The sequence below is a fragment of the Hippocampus guttulatus genome, chromosome 13 (assembly GCF_054856545.1).
Source record: "Hippocampus guttulatus isolate MCC_2025c chromosome 13, RoL_Hgut_1.0, whole genome shotgun sequence".
In the NCBI taxonomy this organism is placed as follows: Eukaryota; Metazoa; Chordata; class Actinopteri; order Syngnathiformes; family Syngnathidae; genus Hippocampus; species Hippocampus guttulatus.
The window spans coordinates 13116298-13138291 of NC_141273.1; the positions used below are offsets into that span (position 1 = coordinate 13116298).

General features: G+C 42.6%; 2 protein-coding genes across 2 annotated transcripts; one reads left to right on the forward strand and one right to left on the reverse strand.

Moving 5' to 3' along the window:
• The first annotated feature begins 403 nt into the window (after positions 1-403).
• Positions 404-1474, forward strand: bdkrb1 (bradykinin receptor B1). The gene has a single exon (XM_086128016.1). It carries the CDS (start codon positions 404-406, stop codon positions 1472-1474), a length of 1071 nt encoding a protein of 356 aa, XP_085984142.1.
• A 4898-nt stretch (positions 1475-6372) lies between these two features.
• kcnk10b (potassium channel, subfamily K, member 10b) lies at positions 6373-19529 on the reverse strand. The gene is made up of 7 exons (XM_086127805.1): positions 19505-19529; positions 16972-17387; positions 11393-11510; positions 10282-10442; positions 10003-10195; positions 9781-9923; positions 6373-9578 (listed from the first exon to the last, which is right to left on the reverse strand). Exons 1-7 carry the CDS (start codon positions 19527-19529, stop codon positions 8940-8942), a joined length of 1695 nt encoding a protein of 564 aa, XP_085983931.1. The 3' UTR covers positions 6373-8939.
• Between the last annotated feature and the right edge of the window lie 2465 nt (positions 19530-21994).

The window sequence follows — 21994 nt, forward strand, 5'->3', positions numbered from 1 at the left end:
ATTGTTCTTGACTTCTGTTTTTAAAACTAGTTCTTCATCAATTTGTTGTGCATTCTGTATGTAATATGTGGAGGGGATTAAACATTCATATGGTTTCCCAAAATTCATAACGGCCCTCCAAGGGAAACCGTTACAACAATGTGGCCTGTGACAAAAATGAGTTTGACATCCCTGCTTTAAGTCATTGATGTTTAACATTGATTTGAGTTTTAAATTCTACCAGTGTTTTGGGATCATAGTTTGTAGCATATTTATGGTTTAAACTATTAATATAAGCGGTTGTAAACATTTTTAGGGTACCTTCAGTTACTCGTGTTTTGTTATTTGCGGAAGGGCTCAGTCCGCATCACGGCAAATTACTGTACTGTTCAACAATTGTGTGCGTTTTGTTGTTGTGAAGACTATGGAGTCGGTGACACTTCAGCCGGAGGCAGCTCAGTGGGCTGAAAACAGCAGCCTTTCAAAGTCCCTCACATCTCTGGAGTTCGTCACCGTGGGCACCATCGTCCCTCCTTATATCATCAGCGTGTCCGTGCTGGGCCTCGCCTTGAACGCCTTCGTCCTGTGCGTGTTTTTTGCGCACAAGGATCGCCTGACGGTAGCTGAGGTCTACCTGGGCAACCTGGCTCTGGCCGACTTTGCTCTTTTGTGCGGCCTCCCCTTCTGGGCCGCCAACATCCTCAACAGTTTTGACTGGCCGTACGGCGACGCCTTGTGCAAGCTGGTCAACTGCGTCATGACAGTGAACCTCTATACCAGCGTCTACACCCTTGTCATGATCAGCGCGGACCGCTACCTAGCGATCGTGAGGACCATGAAGGCGAGGTGGCTTCGACGGGCGCGGTACGCCAAGGTCGTATGCGTGTTCCTCTGGATATTCGGGCTCTCACTCAGCACGCCGACCATGCTGCACAGAAAGGTGATGTACTTTGAAGAATTCCAGATGACTGCCTGCATTTTGGACTACAGCCACGGTAGCTCGTGGAAGTTAGCCAACCAAGTTCTGCTGAACGTCATCGGCTTCATCGTCCCGACTCTGGTGATCGTCTCCTGCAGCAGTTCTATCGTCAAGGCTTTGCGACGGAGAAAAGAGAGCGTTGGACTTCAGGATGTTAATGACACAAAGGCCACAGTTCTGTTGTACGCCGTCACGTTGTTGTTCATCCTTTGCTGGGGGCCTTACCAGGTCTTCACCTTCCTCGACACCCTCTGCGACATCCACGTGCTGGACGTCACAGTATGGTCCCATTCTCTGGACGTAGGGGGACAGATCTCGGCTTATCTCGGAGTCCTCAACAGCGCTCTCAACCCTGTGCTCTATGTCCTCTCTGGGCAATACTTCAGGAAGAAATTTAGTTCTATCTATAGACGGGCTCTGCGTAGTCGTCGAGGATCAGACATGACCACCTATCAGCGCTCCGTCGCGTCCACTTACATTCACAGACCTGAGCAGATTAAACCTGTTGTCATTTAGGACGATGAAAAAATATATATTTATATCTGCATCAATTGTTGAATGATGTCATGGCATACTATAATATGCTATGGTATGATTTATGGTACAGTTTAAGGAATTGTATGATATATGTTATGGTACGGTATAGTATGTTATGATGTTATATACAGTCTACTGTATGTTATACAATATGTTGCTTTGTATATGGTACCAAGTGAACATTGCACTACAGTACCATATGGCACGTTGGTAACAGTATATTCAATGTATCTGTTGTGCAGCACTTTGACCACATGGGGCCGCTGTGATCTAAAGCGATAGTGTGAACAGTGACGTGTGGGCATCTTGTCTCTTGACAAAGTCATATCAGAATCGACATCAGCCTAAAAAAAAAATCACGATCAGTCAGCCCACAGTCCAAATTGTTTTTTTTAATCCTTTCCGGATGCGCCGAAATGTGTTTCCGTGTGAATGGGGTCACAGAGTGACTGAAATGCAAATACAGTGAGGCAAAGTGAGGGTTCCACGACAGGGACGAGTGATACAGTATTTCAACAAAAGGAGAGACTATTTGCTCTTCTGAGTGCGAAATCTCAATAAGTGTGTGTGTGTGGGGGGGGGGGGGGGGTTTAAGGAAGCAGGGGGCCATGACATGCAAGGGTTCTGCGCAGGAGGGGAATTACTCTTCCTCTTCATACACACGTGGCAGTAAGTAGATGGCGTGGTGACAGCAACTATCTTTAGAATGTCCTGTCCCAGCTTTTTTGAGAATGTGTTGCAGGCATCACATTCAAAATGAGTGGCTATTTGCACCCAAAAAGAAAAATAAATCAAGTTGATCATGTTTGAACATGAGCTATCATTTTAATCAATTTTATTTTTACTCAACATCCCATCTTCCATGGAATTGGGGTTAGTACAATAACACAGCTAAAACGGTTTATAAAAAGGAAGCAGGGTGGACACAAATGTCCAGCATGGAGCCCTTTAGGGTTATGTTCCTTTTTTTTTCATACCTGGATGTAGTCAACATGATTTATTCCCTCGACAGTACACACGTGACGCTTCCTAATGAGAAATAGCCCGGTGAGAAGCATGTGTTAGGCCATGTGAGCGCTTTCTCTTCTCCTCCCTCCACCACCCTTCCCCTTTTCCATCCTTCCATCCATTGCACACAATGTGCTTCACCTGGATAACAGCAAAATAACCTGCATCAGCACAACCCAATGGCACTTCAGTCTCATTTCTTCTGCACACACTCATCTTGTGGCGATGGAGATAAGTGATGATCAATAGGTATTTGTCATACTGATAAAGTGACCATGATCTGTCTATGGAAATTTAGGGTTTCTAGGGTGGCACTAACATGCAAAAACTACGGCTCAAAGAGAGGAAAAAAAAAAAAAGCAGATGGGCAAATATTGCATGCGAGAGGCATGTGATGAAAAAAATTACATAATAAAAGCTAATAATAGCATCATTCAATTTCATGGACAGCATTGGCGTTTCAAGTGTGCTGGTTGTGTTTAACTATTTCTATGATTTTAAATTACATTCCTTTTAAACTTCATGTACTTCGAAGTTTCATCTAGGCTTAAATAAGCTTTTGTGATTCACAACATTTTGAGGAAAATGCATTAGTAAAAATTATTTTGTATATATTTATGGCTAGATTTTATGTTATTGTTTTATTAATTTCCTGCAAAAGTAAATGACTATTAATATTTTTAGGGAGGGGAGGTTTTTTTTTACCAGCACTGATTGATAACTACATTTTTTAATTTCTTTTTTCCATCACTTTATTGTATCAATGAAACCGAAACTTATGACACCCATTTATTACGCTACATTCTGATGTAGGGCTTTGATTAAGCAAACTAAATCAATAATACACGCTCAGTCTCTTCTTTTGTGATGCGAGGCATGCTGACCTCCTGCAAGCCACACCTCGCCCTCTTCCTCCTGCTGCTGCTGCTTCATCATTTTTTTTCCTTCTGCTGCTGTTCCCAGATGAGAGGCCAAGGAACCTCAATCGCTGCTTGCTTTACTACATTTCGATCTGACATCTTCAAAAGCACTTGTTCAATCTTCACATCCTAGTGTCAGTTGTGCACATCGAAAAAGCATTTTTCTTATTTGGACAAACTTCAAATGCTTTGCTACATCCACGCAAACAGCGGCCATAGCCAGAAATTTTTCATTGGGAGAATCGGTGACTCAAATGATAATAACGTTGGCATCTATTATAAAATTGATTTTTAATCGCGTTAACGTGGCGGACGGCCCGTTTGTAAAATCACAGTGACTGACGGACGGACGGACGGACGGACACACGTAAATGAGTACATTTCCCACAGAGAGACACTACCGGATGTCGGTGTCTGAAACACTTCAAATTTAGGTCAAACACAACAAATCAACCGACCAAGTCAACGTAATCATCAAAACCTACCAGACGTTGCGATCTCCCACTAAAAGTCCAGAAAGCTCTGCTGACCCTTCTCAGGCTCTTCCCGCGGTGGGTTGTATTCGTCCGTCAATGAAATAGGTCCGTAAGGAAACGGCCGTTATTTAAGCAGAACTAATTTTCTGCAATACGCAACATCGAGCCGCGTTTGTAAATTCCCATCACCAAGTAGCTCCAATGCAAATAATTACGTAAAATCCTCTGCTGCTTCCTTCGTGATCAATTGCAAATCTAACGAAAAGAAATGTGCTCATCGCATTACTGCACTGCATGCATAGTTTCCCCTAAAGAGAACGTTCTTTGTTCCATTTCTAGTTTTGTTCTTTTTTTTCCTATGTGCTATGCTGTGCTGTTTTTTTTCCCCTTTCTGTCTCGCAATGAGATGGTTTATCAGCAAACATCCTTCCATCCATCCGTATTCAACACCGCTTTTCCTGAACACTCAACAGCAATGTTGATCACAAGAGTCAATGTAATTTCCGATTAATATTCCTCTTTAAGTTGCTCTGGCTTCCATCCAGCCATCCATTTTCTGATCCACTTATCCTAACAAGGGTCGCAGGGAGTGCTGGAGCCGATCCCAGCTGTCTTTGGGCAGTAGGCAGGGTACACTCTGAACTGGTTGCCAGCCAGGGCACACATAGACGAACAACCATCCGCGCTCACACACACTCACACCTAGGGACAATTTAGACTAGTGTACCCTTCACTATTAACCTCACACGTTTTTGGAACGTGGGAGGAAACCGCAAAGTAGCCGGAGAAAACCCACACAGGCACGGGGAGAACATGCAAAATCCACACAGGAAGGCCGGAGCCGGAATCGAACCCTGCACCTCTGCATTGTGTGGCCAACACGCTAAAACTAGTCGTCCACCGTGCTGCGCTGCCCTGTCCTGTATCAAAAAACGTTCCCCTCACATGGAAAGTGTAAATCGGGAGTGGGCATGAATGGTTTGTTTATATGCCTTTGTTTTTGTTATCGTTTTAAGTTCAGGTAAGTTCCTATTTGTTTACAAACATGAAATGATTTGTTATACTAGCTTGACAGATGTTTCCTGTGATGAAGAATGTTTCCTGTGGGAATTTATTATCTCACTTAATCTGAACAAATGGGAGGTCAAACAGTAAATGTAGCAAAAACAAGTCGTGATGGATTCATGAAGCAGACGCATGCAAAAGTTGGAGCGAGATGTACCAAAATGAAAGAGGTGTCACGTCCACCTTGGAGGAACACACACACACACACACACGTACAATTTATAGCCATGTCACGCCCCCTGATTCATTTGTTTTGTGGTGCTGCCAGCTGGCTACACACATTTGGACGCACGTGACTGCGGGCATGCAAAGGCCTCAGGCTACCTCGCATCACGCTAATTACGTAATGACTTGTTTCTTTTGGAGAGGAAAAAAAAGTGCATCAAATGTGAAAATATTCAATCCATAAGGAAAAAAAATATCTTTATTGAATCCTGCAGAGGTGGCGCCTTAATGACATATGCGAATGAATGACACCTGCCAGTGTCAACTTGTCCTTTATTACGTTATGTTGAAGGGCAAATAAGAATTGGATACTAGATTTAAAAAAAATCCCACATGTGAATACAATGTGTATGGAGGTCACATTTAATTACATTTTCTATGATGTGCTTTCATATGGATCATAACTGTCAAGATACTTACCATAAGGAACCGTACGTCTCAGTAAATGAACACAAACATAAAATATGTATTTTCATAGGATTCGAGGTTTCTTTTTTGGACATCATAATGAATTGTCTAAAAAAAAATGAACAAGAAATCTTTTTTTGTTTTAACTGTTTGCATTAAATCATATTTTTTTGCTCCAGTTTTTCTGTGGAAAAAGATATTACGCTCAACTGATTATATTTGGACTTTTTCTAAAAAAAATGTGTTATGTTACGATACAATATAATTTTTTAACAAAATTACAACTTTTCTCAAAATGTTTATGTCCTGGAAAAAAAATAAAAATGTCCAGGCTAAAAACACTTTTGAGAAATAGTTTAATTATACTGTCACATCAAAACTTTTCCCTCAAATTCTTTTAAATAAATTGCAACAACAAAAATTCCTTCAGACTGTATTTTTTGAATGCTGTTTAAAATGCTTTCTCCTTGAGAAAAATACTACTTTTGCTATTTAAGATTACAACTTTGTCTAATGTTATCATAGAAAACTGGGATTGGGGAGAGTATTTTCTTGTTTTGTCAAAGAAAATCTGACTTTTTTCCCAAAATTATTTAAAGCAAATAATATGACGGATTGATTAATATTCCAACATAAGATATATGAAATATAAAGGTTTAATTTTTTTTTTTTTTACATTTCTTTCCACCAGGTGGACCTATAGAATAGGCGTCATAGTGTAAATGTTATTAACAGCTGACATTTGAGATGCAAATTTAAGGAGAAGGCAACCGCGTTGACATTTCTTTTGCCATATTTATTATCTGGAAGAAAAAAAGGCACTGGATACAATTGACGTGAAATCTTCATTCAACGTTCACAATAAATATTGAATCATCACAGATCATGGTCATGAAGAGGGCATAACCATTAAGACCGTTTGTTTGTAAAATTGCTCTTCACAATGGCACTAATCAAGGATACAGTAGAATACATTTAGATGTGTTCTGTAGTATCAACGGTACCATTTTGTATGGTGTAATTTCTTGACATTTTCAAATATCACATTTCACATGGTCCAGTATTGGAATGGGCTTGTAAACTGTACTCTTGTGATTCAATTAATCACTGAATTTTACATTAACTTTAGGTAGAAAGTACCAAAAGGAGCATACTTGTGACGACAATAATTTAGTGATCAATTCTTGATAATGACACCCATTCCAGATCCGCTATTACACGTATCGGTGAGATAAACTATTAACAACAACAACACATGTGTTCCACTGATGTCGAGAAGAAATTATTCCAGTGATGCAAAAACATGCTTGGTGAGTACAAAAATGTGGTCTTACAAAAAGCAAGTGCCTATCAATCGGGATTTCTTCGCCATCTCAGTCACGAGAGAGGAGCGTTGCATTTGAAAAACACACGGCTCCCCACGCACAATCAATAAGGCTGATTAGCATGATGTGGTTGACAGTCACTTAGTCTGTGTTCATTGATCCAAAGCCTCTCCCACCTTTCACTAGGTCTTCCGCGGCGGTCCAAAAATAGACGAGGCTTTACATGACGACAAAGCGGCAATCGATGACGCAAAGCGAAGATGGACGATGCTGTGGATTTACACGTCCAAGTTTGTTTTTGGAGCATCTTATTGGAGCAAGCTAGCTAGCCAGCTAACACCGCGATGAAAGCCAAAGGAAAAAGAAAATCTGCAATGTGGTATTCAGACGACAGGTCTCCTCGGTTTTGCTTTGTTTTACCGTATTGGCTCGAATATAAGATGGTGGTTTTTTGCATCGAAATAAGACTGAAAAAGTGGGGGTCGTCTTATATTCGGGAACTAGACATTGTACCCATTCACGACGCTAGATGGCGCCAGATATCATTGAAGCAAATACTGAACTTGACTCCCCAGGCCAAAGCGATCCCGTCACGAAGAATAAAAATAAAAATAGCGGTAGCACAAAGAAGAAAAATAAAAAATAGCGGTAAGAAAGAAAAGAGAAGAAAATAATAGGAGATAACAGAAAATGGAGAAACGTAGCGACATTCTGGAGAAAAGTGGGTCGAAGATGGGCCAGGTTAACCGGCAGCTGAGGAGAAGTTACGATGTAATTTACATTTCAAAAACCAGAAGCCATTCATTTACGAATGTGATTGCACTTTAGTTTACATATTTAAATGTTCAGATATTAAGATTTGAATGAGGCAAAATAACATGCTTTTTCTCTCAAATATTTTGTTAAAATCATTTGTTTCAGATGTACTGTAATTATTTTCTGTATAAAAATGTATTTAGTGTTCAAAAAGTTTTTTTTCAAACGTGAGTTTTGAAAAAGGGGGTCGTCTTATAATCAGGGCCGTCTTATATTCGGGCCAATACGGTATTTGGGTTTTTTTTGGGCAACGGGTTTTGCTTCCCCGTGATTTGATGGCACAGTGACAGAAATTCCCAGGAGCGGCTCCAAGCTAACTGAGGGAACAGAAAAGGCACATTTCTTTGACGTATGCCCGTGGACTTCTGCAAAAATGTCGGCGTTGCAAAGTCCTGCCAGTGGGATGAACGCTCAATGCACCGATGACTTTTACCAGACTTTGAGCTCTCCTTGGGAGTATCAAAATGATCGCAGTGAGGTACGATTCTTTTCGATGGTACCTTGAGGGTAGCGCGCGGACTCCTTCTGCAAGTCTATATCCCTCCGTCTGATAAGATTCTCCGGTGAACAGGTCATCAGTCTGGTTTTGGACAGTTGGACTTGTTGAAAGGCTCCTTGAGAAATCCAGAAATGATTTTCATTTCTTCTCCATTTCTATTATTATCGCAGCCCAATAGGGTACGATTGTTTTCAAGGTTGTACTTTGAGGGGCACGCGGGGATACTTTCTGACAGTTTATCTCACTTTGTCTGATGCTTTCCTCGAACAAGCAGCTAAGTGGTCTTTTTTTTTTTCACAGTTGTGCCAGGCAAATGTTCACCGTGGACATCTCTCCTTGGAGTTCAGAAATGATCCCATTGAGGGAGCGGAAGCGGCTCCTTCGGCCGGTCTATGTCCCTCGGTCTGATGATTTTCTCAACAGGACAAGATAACCATTCTGGTTTTGGACAGTCCTCGTCCAGAAATTTCGGGGTACTATAATTTGGACTGAAATGACAGTCTAGACTCCTTTGTCTGATTAAATTCTCCGGCAAAGTGCAAATCACTCTGGCTTTGTAGAGTTCTTGAATGCACCGATTCAGGTACAAATGCTACTTGGAGTCCAGGAAATTCTTTTAGAGTGTACCTCAAGGGGCACGAGCAGACTTCTACTGAGAGTCTCTACCCCTCCATCAGATGAGTTTCTCCAGAGAGCGCCTACCTAGTCATCCTGGTGATTCGGCAGTTCTGGTATGCACCCGTTCAACTTGGAGCGATCCATGGAATACTGTGACAGGTTTGTTAAGCTTGTGTTCCTCTCTTTCCTCTCCTGGCTTTCCTCATCGAGCTCACAATCTTCTTCCCCGCCCTCGCCCCGCTCTTCGTCAAACATGGCGTTCCCGTTGCCAACGCCGACACTGGCCCGTCGAGCGTCGCCGGGTATGTTCCTCCGGATCTCTCGGTTCTTGCTGCGCCTGGCCAGCTTGGTGAGTGTGCCAAAGCGCAGGTTGAAGAGATTCTCCTCCGACGAGGAGGCCGTCTGTGGCATCTGCTCAACGCTGCGGTGCTCGTAGGGCTCGCAGGCGCCTTTCAGCCGCAGGTTGTTTAGCTTGGTGTCGATGCTCTCCTGGGATGAGGTCTTATAGCGGCCGGTGTCCAGACTGGCAAAAACAGCCCTCTTCTCAGGAGACAGCATGTCCAAAGAGTGGGCCCGCTGTTCCAGACCCAGCTGGCGGCGCTCCATGCTGCGGATGGTCGCCGCCCGTTGGAGCTTGTCGTGGATCTCGACGCTCAGGCGCCGCCGCGTCTCCCGGAACTCGGCTCGTACGTTCGCCTTCCATTCGGCCGCATGAGCGGCAACCTGTGAAGACAGTTGCTCTGTAGTGAATTACAGATTTTACAATTACGTCTATGCGAGGAGATCTATCCAGTCAGGGTCACAGAGTCATTGCTAGCTGACGGGAACGAAAACGAAAATTGGAAGAAAAAAAACAATTCCATTAACAACATAAAAACGTAAGCTCAGACAGTGTTGAGAGCATGTCATCGAAAAGAAACCCTACCTCATCTTTGGTCTTCTTGGATAGCACTCGAAGCCAGTCTCCGATCATGCTGAGGACGGCCGCGAAGTAGGCCAAACCCACCAGGATCCAGAACCACACCAGAGGCTTGTACCACTTCATGTAGTCAATCCTGCGGTTTCCGCCTGGAAGAAAAAAAAAAAAAAACAAATCAGCTCAGGCTGAACTTGATGAATGCGAGCACACATCAAGTTGAATACAAACCCGCCACATAGTCGCCGATCCCCACTGTGGTGAGAGTGATGACAACAAAGTAGATGGCCTCCAGCGTGGTCCAGCCCTCGATGTGTTTGAAGATGACAGCGGGAACGGTGACGAAGACGATGCAACCGGCAAAGATAAAGAGGATGGTGGACGTCACCCGGATCTTCGTCTGGCTGATCTGTTTGTGTTTTTGCTGTGGAGGGGAGCAAAAGGGAAGAACGCCGTCAGACTAACCGGCGGCATCACTCAGGCAACGATTTGTCAATACCTGCAACTCACCCTGAAGATCTTCTCCACTCTCAAAATACTTTTGACAAAGATAGTGCCCAGCTGATCGCCGATCCCGGCCAACAGGAAGCCGAAAAGAGGGATGCCAAATATGGCATAAAGAATGCAGAAGATTTTCCCGCCCTCTGTGCTGGGAGCGATATTTCCATAACCTATAGACACATCAGAAATGACAGACTACCATTTTGATATGTTCAAAGAAAGGAAAACATGATTCTACCGTGGCATCATTGAACTTGGCCTGGCTGACAAGCTAATAAAACCCTATTAAGGACATCCCAAGGTGCTCCAAAGGAAGGAAATTAGGAGGTTGGTATGGGGGGGGGGGGCATTAAGATGAAGATGACGTACTTATTCAACATCATCAATAGAAGCTCTTCTGTTACGTTCCTGGAGGAAATGGGAAGGGTGAAGTAAGACCACAGAAAGGCGTTAATTCAGTTGCCCTCAAGGGAAAAGACATTTGTCATTGTCAAAGGGCCAGTGGCGATCTCACGACGTTCGCTAACATTGACTTCAGTCATATCAATAATCGGAAGACCCACAAAAACCTGAGCCACTTCATCATCCAAGCGTGCGATGACCTTACAACGGGACCACATGGAATTGATCTGAGCTGTACTGCTTTGTCGTTCAAGAAATGATCATCTTGTTACATTAAGACGCACACACACACGCACACACACACACAAAACAATTGTTAGAGTGACTATGGAGTTTTTTTTCCTTCAAAAAACAGTAGGATTACAAGAATGAGGATGTAATCTACTGAGGAAAAAATGTGGTGAGAATAAAGTTAAAGACTTATCTGAAAAATGGCAGTGGCATTTTACAAAGTTTAAAAGATTACAAGATTTTTTTTACCAGTTTTATTTTGAGAAAAAGTTTTTTTTTTTGCCAATAAAACTTTTTTTCTGTTTTTGAAGAGAAAAGTTTTTCAATCACACTTTTACTTAGAGAAAATATTTTTATTTTGGTATGTCATATAAATGTCTTTTTTGGTGCCAAAATAAAACATTTTTGTGTCCAAATGGAGCACTTTTGATTTTTGAGTTGTGGACCACAAAGTACGCCACTTTCCAGGGTGGGGTTGTTAATGTACCGATGGTGGTGATGACAGTTCCGGCGAAGAAGAAAGCGCTGCCCAGGTCCCAGTAACTGGAGTTGTACGAAGTGTCGCCTATGGGACTCACCCCGGCACTCACAGCGTCGATGGAATGCTGAAAAACACACGCAAAAAAAAAAAAAAAAACACTTTTATTTGTATTTATTGTGTATGTCATCTCATGCGCATGCTAACTACTAGCGACTCTGAATGGCGCATCGAAACAAACAAAGACATTGCAGCTTTACATTCACTGGGACATTATTCACGCTTGTGCTTCATTGCGGTGCCATAAAATCTCCATCTGCTCTCTTTCTCGCTCACTAATGTTTGATGTGAATTCTTTGTATTCTTGTCTCCATGGCGACATGGACTTTTGCTCTGGCCTCGGATGTGGAAAAAAAAAACAAAGAAAAAAAGACAACTATGTCCAGGAGCAAACGCTCCCGGTGGCATGATAATAATGCAGATTTCATTCAAAAAGTGGTGTTTGTATCATACTTTTTGGGGGGGGGGGGGGGGGGGGAACAAGCGAAATGGTGGTTAGCGCTGTTTTATAACTTCTAAACTATTGTGGTTTTCCCAAAAATACGGTGGTCATATTACTATGGAACACCTTGAATTTTTGCGGCCAAGCTCAATTTTGAGGCAAAATACTGTGTGGTGAACCCCCCAAAAAATTACACCAGGTGTGTGTTGACATTTAAATAGCAACACAATGCAGTGAATGCTTTGCTTTTTTTTATATGAAAGGACACCGCATTTTTGTGCTGGTAAATTGTGATCATTCACTTGAATGTACTTGCGCCGTCATTCAGGGCCGCCCCCACACATTATGTGCAAGCGTTTTGAGAGCAACCGCTTTATGAAATATGCATCTACTCTCGTGACATACATTTCAAAGCAAGCTACGGACCACTTCAGGCCCACAGACTACTATTCATGGTCCTGCACGTTTTCACTTCATGTCAAATTCATCCAACCGTTTTAAAAAATGAATTTAATAAGCCGTAACAAATATCAAATTACATTCAGAACAATCTATTTCTAGAGTGGTGGGACGGCTATAAATAGCCGCGCAATGTCTGAATATTTTATGAGCTGTTCTATTTATAGCCCTCTTCTGTTTGCCAGCCAACGTGGTGCTGCATTGAAGATGTGGAAAATCCTCCATAGTGCACGTGCGCTTTGCAGGCATGAGGACTCCTGAAGGACTCCTTTGTTTTTGTTGACGTTTTGTTTTTTGCATTGCAGCAGAACAATGTGCTATACGGCAAGACATTTCATTTGGCTGGAGTACATTGCCTACTGCGGAACTTTCATGGCAACATTGAGCATTTGTGTGTCAAAACGTTGACCTTCTGAGAAGAGTATTACATTTTGTACCAAACATTTTTTTGCGGCAACATACAATGTTGAACAAGCGATAAACTATTTTTTAGTAAGACCACTGCTTTTTGGTAGCCAAACATTGCGTTCCCAGGATGACAGGAGGGATAAAATGTCTTTCTGGCACACACCAGCAAGAGACGTCGGCGCCTTACCCTTCAACGATTGCCCCCCCCCCCCCAAAAAAAAGCATGACACGGGGGCCAAACAATGCAGCACTTTCAATAACGTCTTTATCGTAATACTGGCCAGCTTGAGCTGCCAAACAAAATTGTCTCCTCCACCAGGAAGGATGCTGTGAGATTGTCAGAAACAAAAGGAAGCTTATACAATATGATCGGGGGGAAACAAGTGGGGTGGCTTAAAAAAACACGACCAAGATTGAACTGAAAGTAATTCAAAAAATTATTTTACCTTTGTCAAATGGCTGTTTCTGCCATTTATAGAGTGTGCTCTGAGAAAAATGAGGCACTTGGCATTTACGGTGAGGTCACACGCAAAAGACACCAGCTCTCCTGCTTACCGTCTATTAGCGCTATTTTGGTGTTTTTGTTTGCAAATACTCCCTTAAAAAAAATCCTGAAACGTGTGTGTGTGTGTGTGAGTGTATCTTTCTATCTATATCTATATATATAAAACAAACCTAAATGTGTGTCTTGTGTCATGGAATGTACGTATTACAACATCCAGAAAAAGATCATTTGCGTGTGGTGACGTAACGCAGCTGCAGGTGTGCTGAATCGTGACTCATCACGAAATGTGCCCTGTAAATAACAGCGCGGCATCACATTGTGCCACAGCATGCATCAGCCCAGAGGCTTTGGCCGAGGTAATTATAAGGATGTGCAATGCGGGGGGGCGCTCACAGTGGGTAGGAGGACGCTGAAAGAGCAAACATGGCCGCACGGGCATTGAGTGTCTGTCAGTGATTATTTGTTTTTTCCCAGCCATTCTTCTTCCTGAGGATTTTGTCTTCCAAACTTCCTCCATAAAAAAGACTGACATGAATGACTCGCCCCCACACTACACTATTGAAAGAACACAAAAACACATTGAGAATGTAACCCTCAATGGAGCAGCAGAACGGCCTTGGATTCGTATTCAGATTTACCTTTATGAAAGAGGCGCATGGCACAGAGGCGTACTGAGGCATAGCAGACAACAAAAAAATGCAAGTTTACTGTAAAACTAAACATCAAACAAAGAGGAATAGGCATGACGTATTTAACCAACCCACTAACTTTTCTGACAAAATTCCACACTCTTAATGGGAACACATATTGTGAAACGCTTTAGATAGCCAAAAAAAAATAGTGTCGATTTCGCAGTAATTGCACATTTCTTTGCGGGATTTTAACAGTATATATGTTTTTAGGCACTATTTGGTGGAACATTTTTGACAGCACAGGCTTCTCGCGTCTCATGTGGGCGGAGCATCGCGTCAGTTTGAGGATCATTCGGAGGATTCGCCAAGAAAAACAAATGGGTGCCAAGGTCTGTTCATCGCCGGTTACGGCTTTGATTATAGTCATCGCCAAAATGTAATCATTCCTTCAGCACTTGAAAGCCGTTAGTTAGCAAATAGCCTGTTAGCTTTCACTTCCAGCTGGTGTTTAGCCTGTTAGCTTTCACTTCTTACTGATGATCTATGCCCTCGCGCGTGTACCGAATGGGCTCATTTTGCCGAGCCGCTGCTTCGGGCACCGCAGGAGGTCTCCCACTCCTGCCTCGCTCGATGAATAATTGATTCCCTCCGGACTCCCCCTTTGCCGAACACAACACGCTAAAGGTTTTGCATTTCCATCCCCAGCTTACACAAGATGCCGTCATTGATTTCTGCCACAAACTACAGCTAGTATCTCTTTGTGTTACCCTGAGGTGAGTAAGGAATGGATCCTTGTGTGGGTGGGTGGGCATGGAGTGTAAAAATAAATATCTGGAAATACAGACCAAAATTCACAAGTGGTGAAAGATGTTCACATCAAACAGGATTGTTCCAGCGAAAAGTAGGCCACTCCAAATTGTATGTGCTGGGTTCCCTCGTCGTCGGGGTTATTCCAAGTTTAAGAGAATGTCATGGGGGCGTCATAATTTTATTAATAGTCTCACAAGTGAGCGCATATTGCAGTCGAAGGCAGACTGAATTTTCTGGAAGAATATGGTTCAAAGACTCGTGAGGAGCACGTCTGCCTCACGGTTTTGAGGTTCTCACATCTTATTCTTCTTACCTTCTTCAGGCATTCTGGTTCACTGAAGATTCCAAGTTGTCCACAGATACAGATACAAATGAGAGTGGGAGTGGGAGTGGGAATGGGTGTTTGTCAAGATATGCCCTGCAGTTGACCGCTGTCAAATCCAGGGTGCAAATGCTAACTCTTGCCCAGTTTGCACAACAACAAAAAAAATTGTGAAAAATAAATAAATACATCAATAAATAAAATCATAAATAAAATGGGGCGGCCCGGTAGTCCAGTGGTTAGCACGTCGGCTTCACAGTGCAGAGGTACCGGGTTCAATTCCAGCTCCGGCCTCCCTGTGTGGAGTTTGCATGTTCTCCCCGGGCCTGCGTGGGTTTTCTCCGGGTGCTCCGGTTTCCTCCCACATTCCAAAAACGTGCATGTCAGGCTGATTGGACGCTCTAAATTGTCCCTAGGTGTGAGTGTGGGCGTGGATGGTTGTTCGTCTCTGTGTGCCCTGCGATTGGCTGGCAACTGATTCAGGGTGTCCCCCGCCTACTGCCCGGAGATGGCTGGGATAGGCTCCAGCACCCACCGCGACCCTAGTGAGGATCAAGCGGTTCGGAAAATGGATGGATGGATGGATAAATAAAATGTAAAAAGTGTGTTTATATCTGTAACTGAAATATTAATAAAACTATCTACAATTTCTCTCTTCATTTTCATATTCGTCAATGAATTTAATAAATGACATTTTGGGTTTTAAAAGTGTTACACATGCAGAAGAATTTGTACTTGACTTTATTGGACCATAGTTAGCGACCTTTTTTTTTTAATTTTTTATTTTTAAATCTTGCACTCCACAAATAGGCCATATAAGAAGTAAACTAAATCCAATAATAAAACCAGTAATTGAATATCAATTAAATAAATGACTTTTATCAGACAACTGCTAATTAGCATGTAGCTGTATGACTGGCATTAAACTCACCAGTGATGTGTGTATTTCCTTTCGCATCCTACCACATCAAACTGTCCGTCGAACCGCGAGGATTTTCACAGTTTTTTTTTTTTACTTTCATTTTTATACTTACTCTTCGCAGTGTGTGGCAGTTTAAAAAGTGAGAATCTGACATCAAACAATTGAATGCTCATTTTCCACTCCAGCCAACCTCTCTCTATTAACCCTGCTTTTGCTCCTTAATTAGCATAATAACATGGTGGGGAGAAGGCAACCAATCGCATTGAGATTTGAGATGGGGGGGGACAATTTGGCTTTTCTCCCTAATCAGCACAAACATGAGAGAGAGAGAGAGAGAGAGAAACAAAGCATAAGGCATACAAGAGACTGCACACTTGTCTGAATCTCCCTGTCATGTTTTTTTTTTATATCCATCTCTTCCGCCTTTCAGGTGTTTTCATTGGATATACGGAATTATTATGATGTCATTTCCTGAACTACTACTTACTTTTTCCATGTTGGCTCAATCATGTCTGAATTAACCGACGTCAATTACCACAAGCGCCTGCTTTGGGTCGTGACCCGTTCCGTGGATATACGGATGGTCTATCCTCAAACTAAACATCTCAATTCTAATCAACACCGGCTCACATTTCTGTGGCTGAGTGAATACGCCAATATGGCATTTCATAAATTGGGGCCTAGAAGGGCAAGGAACTGAGCGGAGAACTTTAAATGCCAGTTGCTCACATCACGCGATACTTCATTAAGGATAGACAGTTACCTAACCTATTCTCCCCACAGACAACTTTTATGTTGGATTATGTAACAATGTTTACCATGAATTGTCAGCACATGTGAAGTGTCACTGAGCATTATGAGATGTGTCGCATTGCCAAAGGTAGCAAGTGAGGCTCCTGCTGGAGGACTGCCTTGCTTCTTACGTTTACCCGTTGAGCAGCACGGGATACTGGATTTATGTTTACCACTTATCAAGTGTACTTCTGTCAGGTGGCGGGCATATATAAGAATCGCTGTCACCAACTCACCTTTATGAGAGCCTCCAGCTCATCGGGTGTGACACATGAGTGTCTTGCCAGAAAGGAAGCCTTCTCCAGAGTGATGCTGGTCTTCTGGTCGCTCTCAAACGGCTGCTCCAGCGCCCTAAATGCCAGACCCCCGCACACGAGGTACAGGACCACCACGATGAACACGGCCAATACGGTCTTCCACTTCATGACCGAGTGCAGCGCTGCCAGCGAGCCGTCGCAGCTGGTGTCCATGCTGGCCACGACACTGGCCGAGCGCGACGAGATGGACAGGCGAGGCAGCGTGCAGTGGCCGTTGGCTTTGGGCTCACAGCCCGTTGGGTTCTGCATGGTAGCCACACTAGCCTGGACCAGGCTGGACTTCACCATGCCGGGCTGGGCCTTCTTGGGAGGGACCAAGTTGGTCTGGACCGCCACTGGAAAACATTGTAGGAAAAGATCAAGTTGGGTCGTGATTCAGTTTCGTACCTAACAACTGGACTGAGACCCTTTAAGCGTTCTAGTGTGAATGCGCGACCAAAACCATGGACGATTGCTAATTATGCCAAAAAGCATCGGAAACTCACAAATATGAACTCACAGTTTGGTTTGGTTACATTGAAGTCTTCAAGTGAATTATGTTGTGGTTAGGTTCACTTCCGTTCAGTTTTGAACAGTGTATTAACCCAGCAACCGAGATGGGCATTCCGTCAGTACTGACGGAAAGTCCGTCAGTCCGTCACTGCCCGACGCCCATTTTGCTGGCAATTGACGACTGATGGAGGACTTAAAAAAAAAAAAAGATCTACAAAAGAACTCCCAGTCCAACACTGACGGACGCCCGTTTTGCTAACGACTGACAGAAACACACCCCGCCTGTCTCATGTGTATGATAGCGCGGTTGAATACAAGTAGGGTTGCTTCCATTGGCTACATATTGAAACGCTTTGCACATCCTGTGCAGTAGGTGGCGGTATGCACCAAAGAGCAGTAATCCACCAATGAACTAAGATGAAGAAAAAGAAGAAGAAGGAGACAACAATGAGGAGCATTCATAGACAGAAGTAGGAGTCCAAGGGACTTGGATTTGATTTTACCCTTGGTCACAGTGCGGAGCGGGATTCAGGTGAAGTTAAGCCATTTTAAACGTTAAATTCAAACTTTTGGGCGTTTTATGAGTTAAAACAGCTGCCGGCAACCACCAGCATGCTCCCGCTGTGCTCTTACTGTTCAATAGATTGTCAAATAAGTGTATGTGAATGTTTGCGAGTGTATGTGTGTGTGTGGAAAGTTCTTCGGGCAGGCAAGTGAAGTCAGGTCCGGTTCGGTTCATTTCAGGTCAAGTATGAACACGCTTGTCGTTCGGTATTCTGTTTTGAATCAAAACTTTTGATACTACTACTATTCAGTTATCTTTTTTACTGCTCTGTTCGTTAGGTTTATATATAAATGCAAATGTGGTCATTCAAACCCTGGCGCTCACAAACAAGGGTTCTGATCAATCCACTTTCAAGTGACTTTTGCTGCGGTGCTGTTTGGTTCAATTCCACTTTAGTTTGAACAGTGCACAGAACAAAGACACAAGAAAATAAGAAATTTATCTTGAAAGGAACTTTTATGTCAATTTTATTACTTTGGTTGTAGCTTACTTAATTTCCTCAGACTTTCAAAACTCTGATAGTGCATGGTTTGTGTGTTTGGATGACACCGATTTCTCAATTGTAATCTGACCCGGAACCACCGATACCAAAGGCAACCTTTAAATCGTCTTGCCATCTGAGGAATGAGTTTTAGACGCTGCACATTAAAGCCATTAGTCACGCGGAAGGCAGCCTCGGAAGCCTGCTGGGCATTGCCTATATCGCTAATGCAGAAGGAAACTGCGTCACCATTTATAGGATTCCATTAGATGAAGAAAACATCCTGATTTTTAATACATTATGTAAATGATTATGGACATGAATATTACATTAATCTACATGCATATAGCATAGCTACAAAGGCTTTGAGGAAATGTATGGCACGGATAGTCCAACAACTAATTGAGTGCTGCGAATATACTTTATGATACTTTCCTTATACTTAGATACAATACAATACAATACAATACATGCTGATTTATATAGCGCTTTCACAACAGCGGCAGCTGTAACAAAGCGCTTAACAAAACAGTTAACATAAAGTAAAATAATAAACACAACACATAACATAAAACACGGACAGTCGTGCAGTCCTAACCACTTTTCCGTCACACGCTTTGTTGTTTGAAGCAGTTTGAGATGAAAGAGGAGAGAATCAAAGTGTCCTTTAACCAGTGGATCAGAGATGTCATGCTCAAAATGTGCACACGTCGGCTACAAGCTAAGTTTCAAAGTCAACAAGAAGCTGTAGCATCCATTGACGTAAAAAGAGATTGGTTCACTTCTCTTGTCCCATGGAAATCCATTTCAATTCCAAGCGGCGACTCTCGGTTCCAAATAGCATCGCCGTTCTGCGCCAACGCTCCTCTCTCCTCATCCTCATCTTCAGCAGCCATCCATCCAGTCGCACCAACATCGACTGTCCAACAGCGCCGACATAGCCACTGAACAAAACGGGGTTGTGAAAAATGCTGGCGCAAAAAACACAAGCACCCCAGGTCTGTCCGGCACCGACAGTCAATGGCGCCGACATTCCTCCCAATCAACATCTGTGCTGGTACAGGCGTGCTGCCGAGAAGGCGCAACCACCAAGCATAGATACTTCTCCTTTGACGAATGTCGTGGCCAAAAAGCGCTGAAAACAGTCCATATCAGGTCCACACGATGAAACAACAAACAACATGTGACAAACAAAAGACAAAAACACCAAAAAAGCAAGGCTCTTGAAGAGCACTTGCCAAAGGCTGCCTACTCGGGCGCCATCTTGGAGGGGAAAAAAAATGGGGCCAGTGAGGTAAGTACTTTTAATTTAGTTTGATTAGGTTTGACCTTTGCTGTGGTTAATTTCCTTTTACACTTGTATGATGGATAAGAATGCTTAACTGCCCCCTCTGTTGTTCCTAATGTGCTATGAAAGGGATGAAGTATATACTGTCACTGCGGTGGAGAGTTGGGGGCATGAAATGTTTTCTCCTTTCGAGGAGGGGTGGGAGGGGGGCATAACAGAATAGCATTGAGAAGCACTGCTCTAATAAAACAAATATGATAAAGGTGCATCGGAGCAGTGGACAGAACCAGGCATCCACAATGATGCGGGATGAGTCAAGGACATCCAGGAAGCATCCCGTACACTTCCACAGCACTTATGAATCTTGTTAGTTCTTCCTTGTTGGATGACTGAATCAATTACGACGATGTGATTTTTCTGTTCTCCCCTATAACACTGCGCAATGACAGCAGCAGGCTATTTTTAGAAGACAAAATAAAAGACAACTTTAAGAATGAAGCAGCAGAAAGACACCAAGCCTGAATCAGTATTCAGGGATACATGCAATGATGTCATCATGACGCAAACTAATCTTACAAAGACATAAATGGTTTTATGTTAAATTAATTAACAGTGTGTTTGATGTCCAAATTAATGCAAAGATTCTTAAATGTCTATTGATGAAAAACAATACAATTGAAATGCACATTTGAGTAATAATAATAATTAAAGCAAATTTTTTTTAGCACCAGCTCTAGCTACAGCTATGCCACTCCAAATGCTATACGCTTGCCTCGCTAACGTGACATTAGCTGTAAGATGTAACATTTCAGTGCAACTGCTAACATTAGCTTCTACAATTTCATTAGCTTTAAGAAAATTAGTACAAGTTGGATAGGGGCTCATGTGGCCCAGACTTGGGCACCCTTGTGCTAGCTGTTGTGACGAGCTGCACAATGACTGACAAGTGTGTCTCTAGCTCTAAACAGCAACAGAATAAGATTTACAAATAATAAAATTGTCAAAATGCCAAGTGTGGATGGAATGGCCAGTTCAATGTCCCGGTAATTAAAAAACACCAAATTCTTTTAAATTTGGATGATCGGTCACGGAGAATTTGAGTTTTGAGGACTGTTTTTGTGCAATATTGGCAAGAGAAAATTTGGTCAGTAACAGCTACAAATTATTGTAAAACATTTTTCAATGTATGAGCCCTTTTGTTTTGTCAGTTACTCGGGGAAAACCTTCTCCGATTGTCTGACAAGTTTCAATTTCTTATACACCAGTAAGCTCAAATGGCCTGAAATTTACATACATAAAACTGCCTGTACTATTGAGAAAGGTGTTATGGGGATAGTTTGACCCAGGAACCAACCAAACACCATTTTCATATTTCCTTTGGGAAAATTTGGTTTGAAAGTCGCTCCACATTCCACAATGGATTGAGTTCGACCTTAGAGCTTCCACTCTAGTGTTTTATAATCAAAATTGCATTAACGTTGCTTGTGACATACATACCCATCTAAAATCCAAGGCACTAACTCAGCCTCCTATTGATTGTGACTAATTGAATAAGGCTTGAATGGAAAGCCATATTTTCCATCCGATAACCACTCTTCATGGGGAGCAAGCCGAGTCCCATAACAACATGAAAATGATGTGACTTAGTGAATTGACGTTTAAGGTGAAATGTAAATTTGTTACACGAATGTCGCCACATTTCTTGTACTTATATTTGAATGAATTCTCAACACGAGCAGTGATTCAGCAGCACTAACTAACCAAATAAAGTGAGTAGGATAAAACAAGGGGTCCCATTTTTATTTTGCTCGAGTTTTTTTTCACGTCATTCCCGAAGAAACGAGACAGGTTGGTGGACACACCATCTGAGCCTCACTGTCCAAAGGGTGTCAAACTCGGACAATGCTGTAATAGCTTAAACTGCCGGTAACAAAACAAGAAAAAAATTACATCGAATCGATTTAACGTCACGTTTAATGTCCAAAAGAGCATTTTACATGTCAATTGGATGCAAGTGTACCCTTTTTCCTTGTCTAAATGCTTTGAGACTTTCGGTTGTTTGTGCTAACTTGCTTTGTCATTAACCTCCCGCGGCTCGTTTTTAAATGCAAAATTT

Bases quoted from the DNA above. Each gene is read 5' to 3' on its own strand.
- bdkrb1 (XM_086128016.1), top strand. From the start codon at position 404: ATGGAGTCGGTGACACTTCAGCCGGAGGCAGCTCAGTGGGCTGAAAAC.
- kcnk10b (XM_086127805.1), bottom strand. From the start codon at position 19,529: ATGTCGGCGCTGTTGGACAGTCGAT. The intron at 17,388-19,504 runs GTTGGTGCGACT...AATGTTTTCCAG, and splicing joins GGCGCTGTTGGACAGTCGAT to TGGCGGTCCAGACCAACTTG. The intron at 10,443-11,392 runs GTACATTAACAA...ATGTGTCTATAG, and splicing joins AACTGTCATCACCACCATCG to GTTATGGAAATATCGCTCCC.